This window comes from Pteropus medius, unplaced genomic scaffold, assembly GCF_902729225.1.
Source record: "Pteropus medius unplaced genomic scaffold, Ma_sr-lr_union100, whole genome shotgun sequence".
Taxonomy (NCBI): Eukaryota; Metazoa; Chordata; class Mammalia; order Chiroptera; family Pteropodidae; genus Pteropus; species Pteropus medius.
Window position 1 is genome coordinate 7,676,973 of NW_024350924.1, and position 12,859 is coordinate 7,689,831.

At 47.7% G+C, this 12,859-nt stretch overlaps 1 protein-coding gene across 1 annotated transcript in view; it reads left to right on the forward strand.

The window, feature by feature from the left end:
* PTGFRN (prostaglandin F2 receptor inhibitor) overlaps window positions 1-12,859 on the forward strand; it is a 70,115-nt gene that overhangs the window by 20,538 nt on the left and 36,718 nt on the right. Inside the window, exons 2-3 of the mRNA XM_039841308.1 lie at window positions 6,986-7,354; window positions 9,877-10,299. Of these exons, the coding sequence (XP_039697242.1) occupies window positions 6,986-7,354; window positions 9,877-10,299 (792 nt within the window). The remainder of the gene's footprint in view (window positions 1-6,985; window positions 7,355-9,876; window positions 10,300-12,859) is intronic.

The following is a 12,859-nucleotide window of genomic DNA, read 5'->3' on the forward strand; positions in this document are numbered from 1 at the left end:
CTGTATCTAATCTGCTATCAAATCCATTTATTGAACTCTTAATTTTGGATATTATATATGTTTTTTGTTCTAGAATTTCAATTCAGTTATTTTAGCAGATTTCAATTAAGAGGCGAAATCCTGTTGTCTGTTACTTTAGTAATCTAATTATAGCTGTTTTAAAGTCCATCTCTGATAACACCAATATCTGGATCCCTGTAGGTCTGTTTCTACTGTCTGTTTTTTCCTCTTTCGTTTTCAGTCATTTGGTCCTTTCATATGGAATGTCCGGTAACTTGACAGAATACTGAAAAATTACAGAGGCTCTGTATGATGTTGTCTTCTTCTCAAGAAGATTTACTTTTTTTCTCTTCGAGGAGGCTTTTAGAAGTAAGAGGAGCTCATTATAATCCAATGAAGAATTGGGAGGTTTTGAGACTGGGTTTCAGTATTGAGAGCTCATTGTTTTTTCAGCTTTACACTTACTCCGAGGGCACAGCCCCTTCCAGGGTTGTAACTGAAATTCTGGGGTGTTTACTGCAGTCTGCCTTCCTTTGTGAACTCTGAATTCTAGCTGTTGTTTCCCTAGTACTGTGAGATAGTAGACAACTTTGCTTAACCCTCTGGCCTCTCAGTATTTACTTTGTGCTTAGCTTCTCAGCCCTACCCCCAGCCCCAAACCGCCCTCTCCCCACTGCCCAACGCAAAGCAGCTTTCGAAATGTCAATTGCTTTGAGAGGAAAAGCAATGTGCCTGCTTTTCGGCTGTTGCCTTTTTTCCCTAGGATCTTGGCTCTTCAAACTATAACTTTCTTAGTGAGCCTAAACTTCGGTTGTTGTGTTCCTGGCTCTGTGAGTGCTGGCAGTGCTGAGATACTAACTTTACTTAGTCCGTGGCCTATACCTCTTAGAAATGGCGAATAGCTCAAGGGAAAGAGTGGTGGACATGGCCAGGTCCACCTTGGGGTATTTCTGTGATCTTGGCCTCTTGATCCTGGATACCCAGATTGCTCCTAATGCACTCAGTTATCTGTTTCTTATATTTTACTCATCTTTTGTAGTTCTCCGGGCAGGAATTGATACAAGTTACTCTATCATGGCAAAAAGCGAAAGTCTCCTGGAAGTGGAAATCTCAATTATTGGTCTTTTAGAATTTATACTCTACTCACCTCCCCTCCTCCCCTAAAAGTATTTGAGGCAATTCGCAATGAGATGCACATATATATGCAATAAAAAACTTAAAATAAGGGTAAAAAAATCAAAAGTTCAAGGTCAGGAGGGAAGGTAGAGGAAGGTGTAGAGACAGAGGGAGATAATTATTAGAAATTTAAACTATTGGTAGTTCTAAGCTAAAGTACTAAAGGACACATTATATATTTTGGGAAAAACAGGACAGAAGTTGGTGGGGAGAAGAAAGATGAAATTAGCAGTAACAATTGTAGTAGGTTTTTTGGTGGGTTTGGTTTGGTTTGTTTTTTTGTAGGCTTAGGCACATTTTCTGAAAACAGAAGTTAAGAGGCAATGGAGGTTCTAAAACTTTCCTGAGAGGGCCTGATGTCATCAGGGCATTTCACGTGCTGGTCCACTTAGTAACTGGGTTTGCTAATGGTTTGGCACAGACGCCTTCATACCACTGCACAACGTGATATTAAAGTGCCCTTGTCTTGAGCATCGAAGTTACTGTGATAACTGGTTTGAGTGGTGAAGGATACCTATATTGTTCTTGTTTTCTAGAGAAAGAATGTACAATGGTCCAACAACAGTTTTTTTTTTTCATGGTACTAAATTCTAAAGGAATATTATCATATGGATTCTTGTGTCATTGAACACACAATATTGTCCTCGGTAGGACCTGTAAAGATGATAGAGAGATGCTTTTCATATGGAGGTTTCTTATGCTGACTCCTGAAAACAAATGAAACCATACTTAATTAAATTGTTACTTAGTAAAGACATCTTTATGGAGAACTAGACTAACAACAGTGTTTGAGACTCTTAAATGTGAAATATTGCTAGAATTTAGAAAAGCAGAGGAAAATTTTATTTTTTTCTCCTTAGTTATCAACTGTTACAAAAGGTTTTGACAGAAATTGGCTATGTGTGGCTATGCAGATATTCTTTTTGATTTGAAAAGAGCCATATGCTTTATTTTTTGCAAATTGTATTTATTTAAAAATATTATTAGCTGTTATTTCACGGTATTAAAGGAAATCTGTGCTAAATACCAGATTGCTTGTAACAAGTTGGAATTCTGTTACCAAAATTTAAAATCTGATTTGCGTGGATGAGGTGACAGCTCAGTTCTGCATGCAAGACACAGCTTGGGTTTATATCTTTTTAGATTAGAATTGGATCTTTCCAGCATCTGTTCATATCTGCTTTACTTTTCCCAGCGGCACTATATCATAGCCAGCGTTTGAAGGTACTTTCTCAGGTTGAGTGGAACACGGAGGCCGGAGTGCCTAAGTGATCCCAGGGAAGATGAGGAAGGCTTCACAGAGGAGGTGGTGCTGGAGCCGCTTCTTGCAAGAGGATGAGGAGACTGTGGGAGGGTCTCCCACGAAGGAGGCACAGAAACAGAGTCTGCGGAGCCCCAGAGAATCCGGCATTTCTGGAAAATGAGGGGTCGTTGTTTTGTTGGAGCATAAGCATTATGGGATGGGAGGATGGGAGGAGAAGAAGCTGGAGCGCTAGCCGTGGGCCAGACGATGAGTGATCTTTTATTTTGTCTTTTTATTCAGTCACTCATTTAGCAAATATCTATTGAACAGCTACTATGTACCAGGCCTCGTTCTGGACACTAGCACTCAGCAGTAAATAAGACAGACTAAAACCACCGCTCATATGGAATGTGGATTCTAGTGGGAAGAGACAGGCAATAAATAATAGTTAAAAAATTATAAACGCACATAAAGTATATTAGTGATACATGAGAAGAAAATTTGGCAGAAGCCAGAATGGGGGGTGGTGATACAGTTGGTCAGGAAAGCTGGTCAGGGAAGGCCTCACTGCGAAGGCGAGGTGACATTGGAATAAAGATCTGAAGCCGGAGACAGAGCTGGGCGGGGTGCGATGGATGCGGGTGTGCGGTGGGGTGCGGCAATGAGAGGGCTCTGGACTGAGGAAGCCGGAGAAGCCCTGAGGCTGCTGCAGGTCTGGTTCCTTCAGGACATTTTAGGAGGAAAGCATGGCTGAAGTACAGGGGAGGGAGCCAGTGGGAGAGGAGCAGGAAGTTCGAGAAACAGGGCCAGATCCTGTGAGGTCTCGATGGCCTCTGTGAGGAGTTTTCTTGGCTATTTATCTGAGTGAGATGGGGTGTGATGGGAGTGAGTTGGAGAGTTTGACCTAATGCAACTTAGGTTTTTTAAAAGGTCATTTTTCTCTGTCGAGAGTAGGGGTCAAGAATGGAAGTCAGGAGGCCGGCTGGGAGGTGTTTGTGCAGTAATTCAGGTGAGAGAGATGGTGGTGTGAACCAGGGCGGCCGCAGTGGGCCGTCTGCAGGAGGTTGTGTCCTGCAGGTGGAAAGGAGCCGGTTAAGGCTTTGGACCAGGGAAGCGACATAGGATTTGTGTGTTTCAAAGACGATTTTTGGCAACCAGGTGGAGGCAGGATTGGAGAGCTAAGATGAGGAGCTGGATCCGTTTCCCAAGCTCCAATCATTAAGAATAAAGATAGAGACAGAACTACAAAGGACGTACTCTTGTGCAGAGGGCCCTGCTGGGCACTTGCCAATCTGGTCAACTTCTTGACAAGGGTGAAGAATTAAAAACATTTACACCTTAGCAAACTCCTTTGCTGAACCTTGCCAAGGAAGTAAAGTCAGTGGTTGTGGTCAGAGGCGGCCTGCAAAGCAGATATCCACATACCCTTATGTGAAGTAGGGCCCTGTCTTCAGTGATGGAGCTTAATCCTAAGGGGGCGGTAGCTACTGTCTCCATTTCACAGATGAGGAAGTGGGCACAAGGAGGTCAAGCTGAGGCCCTGTTGCCTCTTAAGGACCTTCACCTTGGCACTTCCTTCTGAATGATTTCTTAGGGAAATTCAGAGTTGCCTAAATCTCTAAACTTAAATGTGAAAAAGAGATCGTGATCTATTTCCCTTGTGAACTGTGGTGGTGATGGCTTCGCTGCTGGGCGGGTTATGTATTATTTCAACATCCTGAGTTACCAGTGACAGAAATTAGCTTAAGGAACATAAGTGGTGGTGAGTGGAGAAACTGCCAAGATTGTGTGTGTGTGTGTGTGTGTGTGTCTGTCTGTGTCTGTCTGTCTGTCTGTGTCTTTCTGTCTGTCCGTGAGTGTACACACGTACACGTGTGGATCTGGGTGAGTGTGGAATGATTTAGAAGGTGTAGCTGGGCCCAGTGGCCCAGAAGATGTCATCGGGTGACGAGGGTGCATTCTCTCCACCTCTCTGGTCCCAGTGTTTGCTGGCCTGGGTCTCTTCTGCTGGAGACAGCCCCCTCAGCTCCTCAGGAGGGCTGTCCCCATGCTGCTTGAGCAAATCGTCTTTATGGTACCCTGTTCCCAAAGGAAGTGAAAATATCTTCCTGAAAAGTTTCAGCAGAAAGGAGCCAGGAAGCTTCCGTTTTACCTGGTTTCAGCTCCAGTGGCCATGTCAGGGGCTTCGGGGGTGCAGGGTCAGCCCACCTGAGGGGCACTTGAATGCTGGGCAACACGCGTGGATGAGTACTGGTCGGAAGTGCTAAGGTGAGGCCGTGGACATCTTCCTACAGGCACCGAGTCGCCTCGGGAAGAAAGCACGTCCCAGCACTCCTCGAATATTTGGGATCGGAAGTACTGTTCTTTGTGGGAAGAAACGTGACCCATGGCTCTGAGTTACCAGTGCCAGTCACCCTGTTTTCAGGGAGAGTGATTTAGGGTGGCAGCGGCCTTTCTTAGAACTGGTGACCAGTCTGGACCTGCACTGGCTGGGCTGGGAGGGGAAGGCAGTCGGCCCCCGGCTCAGGGCGCCCGCCATCTCCAACACTATTTGTCTTCTGTGGATGTTTCCTTTTTTTCCTTCTCAAAGCAAAAGATAATAGGTGGAGAGACTAAGAGATGACTTCTAAAAAGCTTTTCTTGACTTTTTTTTTTTTTTTTTACCATGATACAAATTAAGATAAAAGATTTTCATCATAATCTGGTATACACATACCTTTGTTTACCTAACAAAACTTAACGAAACCCAGTTTACTTCCACTAAATGCGGTGGACTCTAATATTTTCTATTCTGCTTCATGTCTTTAAAAAACATACACACATGCTAATCACAGCCACTGTAAATTCACTGTACAACTGGCTAAATGGTGGCAACTCAGAGTTTGAAAAACATAAATTAAACCATTGAAAAACAAGCAACAAATGTGTGTTAGTTTGCTGGGCTCCTGTAATAAAGTACAGGATAAAGTAACAAACTGGGTGGCTCAAACCACAGGAATTTATTGTCTCCCAGTTCTGGAGACCAGCATCCAGGCGTCCGCAGGGGTGGTTCCTTCCGCAGCGTTGAGGGAGAGTCTGTCGCAAGCCTGTCCCCTCGCTTCTGGTGGTTTGCTGGCAGTCTTTGGTGTTTCTTGGCATTTGTTGGCTCGTAGGTGTAGTACCCCCTTCTCTGCCTTTGTCTTCACAGGGAGTTCTCTCTGTGTACATAGCCGTGCCCAGACGTCCCCCCTTTTAAAGATACCAGTCATTGGATTAGGGCCCCCTTCACTCCCTTGCACCTCACCACAGCTTAAATAATGACATCTGCAATGACCCTATGTCCAAGTGAGGTCACATTCTGAGGTGCTGGGGGCTAGGACTTCAACATAGGAATTTTTTTGGGGGGGCGGGAGAAGGGATACAATTCAACCCATAAGAGAAACAGAATTGAAAATAAATCATAGAAGTGCCCATTTTATTGAGCTCTTAGTGTATAGCGCCTCTCAGCTGGGCATTTTGTTTCATTAACTCAGTGACTCCTTCTTGCCCTGTTTCATAGCCGAGGAAGCCAAAGCTGAGAGGTCCGTCAAATTTAAACTGAGTGCTCCTTGATTTCAGAGCCTACGCTTTCTCCTCTATACCTTAGTGCTCTGCCTATTTATAGACCCCGAGGAGGAGCCACACAAGTCCATTCGGTCTGTCTGAATGGCAGTGCCAAACACAGATAGTAAATGCACTGCAGAATGGTGATGAATTTCATTGCAGTGAACACGTCTTAAAGACTGCACAGGGGAGGGTCCCTAGGGGCCTTACCAGAGGCACGCGAGGCCTGTGCTCTGTGGGGGGCGATGTCAGCGAACTCTTGGCTTTGTCCACGGGGCTTGTCCCCAGAGAGGTGCTGCGTTCCTAGCAATACCCAGCCCAGCAACCAGCCAGACTAGGCGCTTTCTCCCTCTGTGCTTTCCGATGATCCTCGTTCTGAATTTAGAATCAGGGTGAAGAGTAGAGAGAAGGAAATGAGCCAGAAAATAGAAAATTAATACTTGGTAGAGTCGTCATATTTTAAAATTAATTTATAGGCAATGTCAGATAATCGGAATTAAATTATTTTATCAGCAAGCTGCCTTAGGATTGAAACTTTGGCATTCATCAATGTAAATCAGGTCTCAGGAGCCCCAGGGATTGGTCTCTAGAGATGAGGGCTGATACAGGGTGGGCAGAAGTGTAAATACTTGGTTAGCTGTGTCCTTTTCTTTCACACAAAACCTAAAGTATTTCGACATCACACTGAGTGGTAATGGTATGTTAAGTAGTAACGGGAGGGAAGAAGCTATTCGGGTTTGTGGCTAGCCGGACTTTAATGCTTATCTTCCTCCCTGTCAATCCTAGGAAACGGTTGAGTGAGAGGTACTCATTTCAGGGTTGTACTTCCGGCTCATGGGGCTGGGGATGGGCTACACACAGACAGAAGCAAGACACTGTTTTCCCCAGATGTCACATTTCCACCACGTGTCTGCCAACAAGAGCACCTACAGGTTTGCTACCTGGCCTGATCCCATACCCGCCGTTCATCTCTCGTCTTTGCAGCTCTTTGCCGAGGGCGCGTGGTGAGAGTCCCTGCCGAGAGCCTGGTGCGGGTGGCGGGCACCGAGCTGGTCATCCCCTGCAACGTCAGCGACTACGATGGCCCCAGCGAGCAGAACTTCGACTGGAGCTTCTCGTCTTCGGGGAGCAGCTTCGTGGAGCTCGCTAGCACCTGGGAGGTGGGCTTCCCAGCCCAGCTGTACCGGGAGCGCCTGCAGAGGGGCGAGATCCTGCTGAGGAGGACAGCCAATGATGCCGTGGAGCTCCACATCAAGAACGTCCAGCCCTCGGACCAAGGCCACTACAAGTGTTCGACCCCCAGCACCGATGCTACCGTCCAAGGCAACTATGAGGATACAGTGCAGGTGAAAGGTACATCTTCACGGGGGCAGTTGGGGCTGGGGGAGGAGCGGGTCGCTGTGCCAGGGGCCAGACTTTCCTCTGCCACTTGGCTCTGGGTGACCTTGTCAAGAAACTTAACACCTCTGGGGCCCTGCTCCCTCTTCTGTCCAGTGAAGTAATAGTATTTCACCTGATCTAAGGCAGACGATGGGCCAGGTGGTCGCTGAGGGCCCTTTCTCTTTACTCCACTGTGATTCTGAACTATCCCCTGGCTGATGAGAGCAGGGTGTGCTGGTCGAGAGCCCAGCTCTGAGCCATGCTGCTTGTACTCAGAAAGCCTCGTTGCTGGTTCTACCACTTGGCAGCTTCCACGGGCATATTCCATCAGCTTCCTCCTCTGTAACAGTCGCCTCTTAAAAGTGGTGAGGACAAGGCGAGTTAGTATGTCTAAAGCCTCAGAACAGTGCCATAGCAAGCTATGTAGAGAAAGCGGGTTGTGGTCACTGCTAGCTTATGATGGGACGCTGCAAGCTTTGGCCTGGCTGTGCAGGTAATCACACCTTAGATATCTGCAGTGTATTTTTGGTATTTTTGTTTTTTGTTTTTTTTTCCATTTTCCAAGGCCTATTAGATTTACTCACACATTCAATTTTCTGAATCCAACGAAGAAGGTAGGGAGGGATATTTCCTTAATTTGCTCATGAGGAAATGGAAGAGCATACACTAACTACTTGCCCAAAATCATACAGCTAATTAGTAAATGAGCAAGAACAAAAATTTTAATTTGGAGATAGCAAAATAGAAACATTATTATCATTTTTTTATTGCTTAATTATGCATTTATTTGTACCCTGCTGTGTTCCAAAAAGAATTTATGTCAGGGCAGGAATATATTTAGGGATTGAGAAAGTAGAAGACGTACATCATGATATACTGATCCAGGCATTCCTTCCCACTGTAATGATTTCTTAGAATCCTTCCATAACGCGGATGCTGTTCCCCCGTCTGACTCACGAGGGAATAAAGCAGCCATGTCCATTATGTAGGTATTAAACCATCAAATCTACCTCTTCCATTACCTCTTCCTATTCCTATGGAAAATCCCAAATATGTTTTTTAGAAAGAAGTCCCATAAGACATTGTTGCATTACAGTGAAATAATGTGCTGCTTTCATAGTCAGCACACATGTTACACCTCTGTTAGGTCAGATGCACCCCTCGTAATTCTCATCTTGTGGTTGGAGGCAGCAGGAGGTCCCTGCCTACCACCCAGCATCTTTCTCCCCTAGTCTTCGGAAGGCCGGAGCTAGGGCAGGCTATCCTTGGGTCAGGAAAGCAGATGGATGGCCCACGTAAGAGACTCTTTGGCTGCCTAGGTGGAGCGTCTGGTGGCTGCCATGCATGGTCCAGAGTCTGTTTGGCCGTCAGCTTCGTGGGTCTCGAAACGGTTCACCTGTGCCCTGAGAGAGAACTGGCCTTGGGGACTGAGTCATTATATATTCCAGTTAGCTGGAATCACAGACTGGTGGATATACTAGAAGGTCATCGATTCATTCTGCAGCAGAGATGGGTCTTTGAGATGAGTCTCTCTAAAGATATAGCAGTTTTTTTTCTGTTACCTAGAGTCACCCCTTCTCCAAGACACCAGATGAGTTTCTGAGATCTGCTCCCAGCCCGCCTGGGAGGGTGTCCCTGCCCCTTGGCGGGGGCCTCCTCTCTGGCTACCTCACTCTCGCTGTCCTTCCTAAATAGCACTCCCCAGGACTTCGTTCCTCTCTGGCCCCCTTTTTCTAGACTCTGTAGAAGAGCACAGCCTTTTCCAGATGGCCCTGACAGAGTGAGGAGCCGAGGCTTCAGTTTTCTTTGACGGGCCCTTAACCTGCAGTTACTTCTGCTCACTGGTCATTGGCAGGCAGTCCCAGCCCCAGGACACAGGCAGTGCTGGCCCTGCTCTCCCCTCCGTGAGTGTGCTGCTGCTGCTCTCGGAGACCCTTCCGTCCGGTCGTCTAGCCCTGTTTGTCGGGAGCAGCCAGTTTTGTCGCGATCGCCAAGTACCGGCACTGTCCTGAGCACCTTCCCTTAGAACTCGGGGAACTCTCAAGTCAGCTCCCTGAAACAGATCCAGTTGTCGCCCCTTTTCAGAGAGGAGGAAACTGAGGCACCGAGGCGTAAAGTAAGTTGCTTAAAGGAGGCAGAAGCACATCCCCAAGGCCCAGCTCCCAAAAGGGAGTTTTCACGGTTCTATCGAGGAGTCTTATTAGGGCCACTTCTTTTTCTTAGTTTCAAGTCAGTGAGTCCGTTGAGATTATAGATGAATCAGTGGGAAAACGTGCCCATCCGGACGTTGGAACAGCGAAGAGGAGGAGGAGGTTGTCCCTGGTCCCAGCTGGCTCACACTGTAGTGCTGGGCGGAAGGGGATGCGGCTGGGGTGGGGGTAGGGGTGGGATCTGGAGTGGGGGGTGGGGCGGGGGCTGCCAGTGGAGACTGGGATGCGGACAGGGCTGGGGTAGGGGCAGGGGTGGCCCGTTGACCCTCCGTCTTCCTCCCCCAGTGCTGGCCGACGCCCTGCGCGTGGCCGCCAGCCCGCCCTCCCCGGGCCCGGGCCTGAGCCTGAGCCTGCGCCAGGGCGAGCCCTTGGAGCTGCGCTGTGTCGCCTCCACCGCGTCGCCGCTGCACACGCACCTGGCGCTGCTGTGGGAGGTGCGGCACCGCGCCAGCCGGCAGAGCGTCGTCGCCCTGACGCACGAGGGCCGGCTGCGGCCGGGCCCCGCCTACGAGCAGCGCTACCACAGCGGAGACGTGCGCCTGGACACCGTGGGGAGCGACGGGTACCGCCTCTCCGTGTCCCGCGTGCTGGCCGAGGACCAGGGCACCTACAGGTGCGTCGTCAGCGAGTGGATCGAAGAGCAGGGCAGCTGGCAAGAAATTCAAGAAAAAGCCGTGGATGTGGCCACCGTGGTGATCCAGCCAACAGGTGAGCTTCTGGAAATTGGATATTTTACACTATATAGCTTGTGTTTGGAGCAATGACAGCACGAAGAACTAGGCCGGAGCCTCTTCCTTTTCTCATGAGCTTCCTGCTTCTCATGCGAGGCCGGTGTTGAGTGGAGGGAGGGAAGGCCGGGGGGTCGTGGATCTCTGTTTTCTGCCTCTAGTTTCGCTTTGCAGCGGCGTAACATTCGAATTCAAACCCTTGGGAAGCCGCAGGTTCCATATGATGCTAAGACAATATTTCGACTAAAAGATTAAATCCCTGTAAAGTGCTAGAACGAGGTCCAGCTTGGCGTCCCGAGGAGCTTTGGGGTTTTGCTGTCCCCACCCGGCTCCCTTGCGTTTTTATCTTACTCGGATCTGCCATTCCCCACAGCTGTTGGGGATGTGTGTCTAGCTCACCCCTGAACCTCTCCTGTAACATGGGTCTCTGAGCCTGCCTTTCGAGTCCCCTCAGGTGCACTGTCCCCTGTAGGTGAGGACTTCTCCAGGGCTGGGCCCCTTCTCCTTTCCTATATGACACATACCCCAGGAGCATCCAGCCTTGGGGGTCTATGTGCAAGAAGCTCTTTGTCCTGTCATCTGTGAACCAGTCTTTAAAAGACAAAACAAAACAAAACAACAATCCAAAACTTAATTCTACTAGAGAAGCAATAAAGAAAACACAAAAACATTTTAGAAAACCCATAAAAATAAAAGAAAAACAAGAAAGAAAATGAACCGTTATTGGCTCAGTATACAGAAAGCATCAGTAAGGAATCTGCCAGATGATGAGCTGGGTCCTGGGTCCTGGAGTCGGAGGGACTTTGAGGATGGTTCCCAGGCCCCGTGGACCTTCCTGCTTTCGCAGAGACAAAGTGTAAAGAGAGCATCTCAGGATGACGGTGTGGTGGGCGGATGAATGTACTTGGTTTTCTGGAAGTCTCACATCTTCAGCCCTCACAGTACTTCGCTGCCGTAGTGGCTGCCTCCTGTTTTGTAAACTGGGAAGACCTTGGCTGGACTACGTCCTGAGAATAAATGTGAGTGTGTGGCTGCCCTGTTGCTCAGATGGGAAGGGAAGCAGGAAACATGGGTCATATTTTTCCTCTGCAAGCCGCATTGTCCTAGGCATTTTCCTCTGTACGTAGACCACCATGCAGGAGCTGTTTGCGGTAAAAGCAGGCAGAGGTCCCCAGAGACTGTGGCGGTGGATGAGGTGGGAGGTTCTGTTGCTGAGGAGAGGGACTGCCCATCACAGTCAGTCCTGGTTCCACTGGCTGCAGAAATCACTTTCCAGATGGACTTGGGTCACCTTCCTTTTCAGAAGTGATCTGCCTGCCGTCTGTGCTAAGAAACCTCGCCTACCCAGCTTGCATCAAACAACTGTTTTAATGGGCAGGAGGCTGAAGGGTTTCAGTTTTGCAGCAAGTTATCTTTTTATGCAGGTAGTTCAGTCATGAAGGTACTTATTTTTTATTTCAAACAAGCCACAGAACCCATAAGATCTGCTTACAAGACTTGAGCATCCTGAATCCCTGAGCCTGGGAGTTCGTAACTTTTTTGAGCCATGAGCTTCGACAGTCTTTTGAAGCCCCAAGACCTTCCTCAATTAACATGTTTCAAATCTTAAAGTTCATACATAGGATGACAGAGGCAAACACTTATATTGAAATTGTTATCAAAATAGTTTTAAGACAAATTTGTTAATGTAGCGATATTCTATATCAACATCGCTTATCAGCGCATTAAGCAATGAGATGTCGTGGCAGGCCTAACGCCTAGTGGGATTTCTAAGTAGTGATAATTATAAATGATATTTAAGATATCTGCAGCGAGTGTAATGGGATGTGACAATATCCGTGACTTCTGTTGGGGCCAAGTCCCAGGGACAGTTAACACACACTGGTTTAGTGCTCAATTTCATAATGAGAGGAGATGCTGTATTTCAGGTAGAGATCAGTAACAACAGAGACAACGTTTTTTTCTCATCTGTGTCACAGGCTCTCTAAATCCTCTTTGTGGACCCCAGGTTAAGAACCACCACCCTAGCGTGCTGGTTTTTTTCTTAATACCCATACTAGCCATAGCTACCTCCTTAAATATCCTTATTGCATTCTTAGGATAAACAGCACAAAGTTACTTAAACAATGGAGCTCTCTTACGTACGTGGCCATATTCTTCCCGCCCTCCCCCATGTTCGGGGTGGTCTGGTGGATGCAGAGCTTGGCGCCTGTCCGTAGGAGACAGCTTATATCAGTAGGATAGAACCTGTGCGATTCAGTTATATCGGGGGAGAAAGCCTGAGCCACCGCAGGCTTTGTCTGAGGCCCCGTCTTGCATTGGGCATCCTTCGAACTGGTTCTTTTTTCCCTTCAGCCTGCTCCTTCCTGTTTCCCATGAATGACCCCCTCCCCCCAACCCGCAGTCCAGAACATGTGGCAACAGTGGTTAGTGATGTGATGAGATGTTTAGCCACTTGCAGAAAGAAAATTACAAAGTGAACTATATAAAGAGACATGTCCACCACCTTTCCTCAACTTAAGACTTTGTTTTCTCTGTAC